General features: G+C 31.2%; 1 protein-coding gene across 1 annotated transcript; it reads right to left on the bottom strand.

Moving 5' to 3' along the window:
• Positions 1 to 223: 223 nt before the first annotated feature.
• LOC106477681 lies at positions 224 to 5,884 on the bottom strand. The gene is made up of 6 exons (XM_013938221.2): positions 5,755 to 5,884; positions 4,849 to 5,237; positions 3,241 to 3,363; positions 1,631 to 1,772; positions 933 to 1,025; positions 224 to 522 (listed from the first exon to the last, which is right to left on the bottom strand). Exons 2-6 carry the CDS (start codon positions 5,086 to 5,088, stop codon positions 344 to 346), a joined length of 777 nt encoding a protein of 258 aa, XP_013793675.1. The 5' UTR covers positions 5,089 to 5,237; positions 5,755 to 5,884; the 3' UTR covers positions 224 to 343.
• Between the last annotated feature and the right edge of the window lie 268 nt (positions 5,885 to 6,152).

The raw sequence follows: 6,152 nt of genomic DNA on the forward strand, positions 1-6,152 counted from the left end.
AGATCCAGTCTCGACACGCAATATTACTGCTAGTTGAAATTGAATATAAATATATTAAAACACAAAAGGCCAAATCTCCGGATATATATATATATATACATATACAAATATGCAGCATTAATTTCCATCCTTTATGTTTATAAATTTTATATATTCGTTTTTTTTTATTATTTGAAGTATTCAAAAGAAAACACATAAATGCAAATAACAACAAGTAGTCTAATAATCAATAACCACATCACTCATTTTAATCTTCTTAATTCAGGAATAATTTTAAAACATTTGCTTTATGTGGGAATCACGTGTTTATGCAAATGGCTGGTGCAAATATTTTATCCTGATCTCACAGAACCTCCATTATGGTAACTATTGTGGTAGCTTTTTCCTCACCACAATATCCTTCGTGTACTTTTTCTTTGTGTTTTTTCCACTTTCCTTCTTTACACAACTTCTCTACATCACTATTAAACTTCTCCTTGTCTATTTCCTCACCAACATTCACATCCCAACAAATGTACCCTCCTAGAAAAGGAATAAACCAAACCAACACGTATGTATATCAAACTTATACCATTATTTATAAAATTATATAAACTGCCAGAACAACAAAAAATTATTTATTGTTAAACATAAAATCCTAAATGTGGCTGTACATAACTTCATTCTTTTCTACAGTAGGCTCTCACTTGGAAAATAAAAATGAATATTTTTATAAGCACTTAGAAAACAAAAACTTTTTTTTTTCTCATAGGCTTATAAATACGTATTTTGTAACTTTGATTTTAATCTTCATGAAGCAAAGTATCTCTAATTTTTTACATCATGGAAAATGAAAAATATTGATTACTGTGTAAGTAATTGTAGTGTATTAGATATTATAGAAAAACAAAATTAATTTGTTAAATCAAGCATGGACTCCGATTTAGGCCTACCTGGTTTCACAACACGAATCAACTCGGGAAAAATCGTAGAGTCACAATGGTTTGGACAAAATACTCCACTCATTACAGCAGCACTGTAGCTGTCTGTAATATTTAGGAACTCTTATTACATTTATATAGACTAGACATAATAATGCTATTCTACTAATACTAACAAAATACACATCGTTAAACTGATGTTGCAGATGCTTAGAATGGCTTAATCTGTGTTTAACTGAAAAGTTCAAGAACTCTACAACACGTTAAACTTATATTCATTGCCAGTTTCAGGCTTAATATATGATACGTCTTATTAACAGCTAATACAAAAGTAGTATTTTAAAAATATAAAAGATAAAACACATTAGTAGGTTTGTATACGGTACTATGTGAATGTGTATTATAATGACTGTTTAGCTTTTGTTCTTACTCTGCCACCTAATGGTAACAACGCAAATGACACTAATTGATAAAACTAAATTACCTTCAAACACGATATAAATATGTTAAACGTTATTCGTATTTTTGTTAATGAAAACCTTTCAATGGTATTAAATGATTAAAATACAAAGGTACTTATGAAATAAATATTATATTTCCAGTACAGCAACCACTATTAACACTTCCTGTGGATGATACAATTCCTAAGCATACAATCGATCTGATTTCTTATATTGTTGAATTTATGCAATTAATGTCTAGGAACATACCATTTTCAACATTAGGGATGCGAACACCGCCCTTCAAAATAAGATGAATTAAATTATCGTACACGTTTTTCGTTTTGGCTATTTTCAGCATTTCTTTGCTTCCATCCAAGGCATCAATGTTGTTGTACCCATGTTGTTTTAGCTGAAAGTAACGTGAGTTGGAATATCAAACATACCTTTGCATTCTTTTAAAAATAATTGAAAAATATAATAGAAATATAGTGAAGATACAGTTATACTGATTTTAATTTGAGGCACACGTTAAGTTGGTTTAAAAAAAGGTAGTAACTTCATCTGACTTATTTTAGGCCTTGTCTTTCTCTTCACTAAGTTTTAGCCCATTATGCTTTAGTTTCATTCTGACACCGTTATCTATCTATACTTTGCATGTGGCTTTAGATAAGCCCACCAGTCTATATCGAACTACCCATTCAGCGTATAAAGATTGCTAAATTAAAATATCTATTGTTACGTATTAGAATTTCAAATGGCCTGAAATTGAATTAATTGATAAATCTAAATTTAGTAGATAAATTATACTTTATATTTAGTAGTTAAGTAAAAGCCGATATTTTTTGTCAGTTTATGATATTTGCCAACAAGTTTGATACAAACAATTTTCTTTCTTAACACAAATAAATTTTAATGTACATACAACAATACAATCTACAATAACAGTTATTACAAATAATGATTTATAAACAAAAGTTTCACAATCTGACAAGCAATATAAAATCTTCTTTCTAGTCTGGAATTTCTTCGATATCTTATTCATTTGTCACGCGCGCTGAGTCTTCCACAATCAATTTATATAATGTTTTCGTAAAAATACTAATGTCCGATGAGAATCCACTGAAGTTAAATAATTTGTAATGTTCGAATTTTGTAAATGATCCTGGTCAAATATCTTAAGTTTTCCGATTAATAAGCGTTATAAAAGTCACTGTTATAGCTTCCAAAGTTTATAGCACACTGACTATAGCAAACTAATAATAGATACTCGTCGCGTTGGTTTTATTTATAGGCGTGGGAAAGTTTTCTAAAATATTTAGACTACGTAACAATACTAATTAAAGCGTTTACATACACATATATTGTTTATTCTTACTCTCGAGAATCTTCTACAACTTTGGAGAATAGGCGGGAGTTTTGCAATACATATTTAACAGTATAAGTTATGTATGTTTCTAAATATAATTTTAATCTAAACAAATGTTGATGTTAAAATAAATATATAATAACAAATTCGTTAAACTATCAATTAATATATATATATATAATTTCGTAAAGTAATAAAATTTATGTTTTTACCCGTATTTCATTAAACCGACAAAAAGTCAAAAATATGAAAACATTACAGTACCAAGATACTAAGGCTCATCTAGAAAAAGATTTTGAATAGTCAAATTTTACTCTTTGGTTATAAAACCCATATCCTAAAGTTAGACTAGGTATATGTTGTGTTCGGCAACATTTGTATATTAATTTTACCTTCATTTACGTAACACGTAACGATAATAAAACTGAATACTTAATATAATTAATTTTATTTCTATTTATATAAGAATTAAAAACGACTTTAATACAACCAGAAAAATCGGTATAAATACCAGTTTTCCATTGGCTCCTGTCCCAGCCCCAACGTCCAATATTCTACCATTTTTGTCTTTCATAATCTCCATCATATCATTCACAACAAAATTTAAGTGTTGGCAGTAATTTCCGTTTATTAGCTGAAACAAAAATTGAATTAGAGTGTTCTGAGTATCGTAACAGTAAACTAAATCTCGATCTGAAGGATACATTACACAGTTCTTCATTGTAGAAAACATTGTTAGTTTACCTGTTTACTTAGATCATTATATAAAAACTTCGCAATTCTACAGATGGAGTTAAATAGATACACACTAAATATGCACTACCGACACTTGTGTCTAAATTTTTTAAATTATAATAAATAATTAAAAACAACGTTTTATATTTACATAATAAAAACTTTATTGAAGCCGTAGGGCTTCCACTTTAAAAATATCTCTCTACAAGTACATGTTTCGACGTGATCTATTTATTATAATTTTAAGAAATAGATATACACTACTGTGTATAAATTAGAGACTACCGTCCATTATCCTGTGCAAAAGATGTTTGGTTTAGTTTGAATTTCGCACAAAGTTACAACGAGATGAATGCCAAATATTCGAAACAAGCTAGTGCGGGTGCATACAGACCATTGAAAAACATTTATTTCAATTTATAAAAATACAAATTATTTCAACGGCAAGTGTTAATGACAAAAATTATTAAACTCCAACTGTAAGCCTTTAGTTAAATGATGTCATGAGCTGTTGACCGCCAGATGTCATTTCAAGCCAACTTCGTAAAAGTTTCAGTGGTATATGATGGCGGCATTCGAATGTATTCATTTGGGGTTGTGAAATGACAATGTAAGAAAGAAATAAGGAAGATGTGAGGGAGTTAGTTTTACCTTGTGTTGGTGTTGGAAAAAGCTGATGTCAGAAACATTCTCTAGACTCCTAAGGTTAAAAGTCTATATGAAAATTAGAAATTAAAGACCAGTGTTAGCGAAGTTTTTGTAAACACAACGTTTCTGCAATATAACTAAATGTAAACAGATTTGCATCAAAAACTACAAATGAAAATGTCTTTTGTTTCTTCGTGTTTAAATGCATAGTTACAAAAGGGCTATCTGCGCTATACCCATCACAGGTATCAACCCCGCTGTTTTAGCGTATATGCCTTCAAGACAGAGTAGTCGGTCACAATACCGCGCAACACCCAAATGCTGCTGGAGTGTGTGCAAAAATGTTTTATCTGTTTAATAAAGGTGGCTGAAGGCCGCTTGGAGGGGTCACTAGTTTCAACCACCCGCACCACTATACTGTAGTGTATTGTCTGTCAATCACTCAGTGTACGCTGAAACGATGTCACATAAGGGGCGCTTAACTTTGCAAGTTGTACTGTCGTAACGTCAGTAAAAGTGCGCATATCATGAATCACGAGAAAAATTATGCAATCTGTAGGCTAGACCACAGCAGGACATATGAACTTCAAACGTAATGATATAAAATGTAATGATATAAGTTGTTAATCAAGAAAGACAACATAAATCGCCTAAACTTATAAACACCAACTAAAATGAAATAAATCTTCCAACTATTTCTTTATTATAATTGAAACTGTAACTACCAATAACACACCTTTTCATAATCATCTGCGTGTTGGTCATATATTTTGCATGAATCCTCTGGAGTCATGGTCCCTTTATGGGTTATTTCATACAGCCAATAAAATTCCTTGTCGTCGTCGTGATCACCATGGTAGTGGTCATGATGGTGATGAGTATCAGCATGATCGCTGTGATCTCCACGTTGAAATCCTGGACAGTGTTCATCAGGCTTCTCTCCACAGGTATGGAGCTTACTATCATTAGATGACATATCGTTTTTGTTTTACGCAAACAAAAATAATAACAAAACCTTTATATAGCAAGGTATGTACAGGAACACCTCCCTCCCAAGGCTGTACTTGTAACGTGCAAGTTATTTTTTGTTCTTCAACAGTTGTTATGCTCAAAGAACTTGTGTACCTATCAAAATATAAAAATCATAGATGACATTGTCCTTTTCAAAGATATTAACATGATGAACAAAAACTTTAGAAGTACAGCTACTGATTTAACGACGTATAAAACCATTGTAGTTCAACTAATTCGCACAACTTTATACTCTTACTTTAGCATTTCTGTAAAATAGTTGTTTAGAAAACTAAAGATACACATTTTCTTCAGCTACCTAATTAAACAATACTGTTAGTGTTTTAGTGCACAACTTTATACTCCTGTACACTTTCTACACGCGAGTCGCTTACCTACAGGTACGTAGCAGCAGGAAAAACTGCTTACACCAACATGATAAAAACCTATACTAACACTTCACAGCAGAACAAAAAACTACAAGTGAACAAAAGTCGCTTTACTAACTTAACATGGATTTACTAGATGTTGTACATTAAAAACGGAAACAAAAATCTATTATTTTCTTCATTTAATAATCGTGTTAAAACTACATACTTATTTTGAGTTAAATGTAACTTAAATAAATTACCTCAACCGGCCAAACGGAGAACATCTAACCTGTATGCTTCTTTTCATCCAAGCTCTATGCTAGTTACACTATGTACGTGTGTATGGTAAGTCAACCAATCGGTGTACGACTGGCGTACTGACGCACTGTATATATAAAAAAAACAACTTGAAGGTCGATTTCTCGGTAGTAGTACATCGAGAGTTCACCTACTTATTGGATATGTGCGGTAATGTTAGTGTATAATATGAAAGTCAACGTAGCCACATCTCAAAAATAAAAGTCTCACATGTTGTAACCAGACTCACTCTGTTCATTACAATAGCACAGTTACTGACAGAACGATGGTAATACCTCAACATTTCCAACTGCTACTTACAGTTTACAGGATAAAATAAAGTAAGAGCTCAACAACTATT

This window comes from Limulus polyphemus, unplaced genomic scaffold (genome assembly GCF_000517525.1).
Source record: "Limulus polyphemus unplaced genomic scaffold, Limulus_polyphemus-2.1.2 Scaffold76971, whole genome shotgun sequence".
NCBI classification, from domain to species: Eukaryota; Metazoa; Arthropoda; class Merostomata; order Xiphosura; family Limulidae; genus Limulus; species Limulus polyphemus.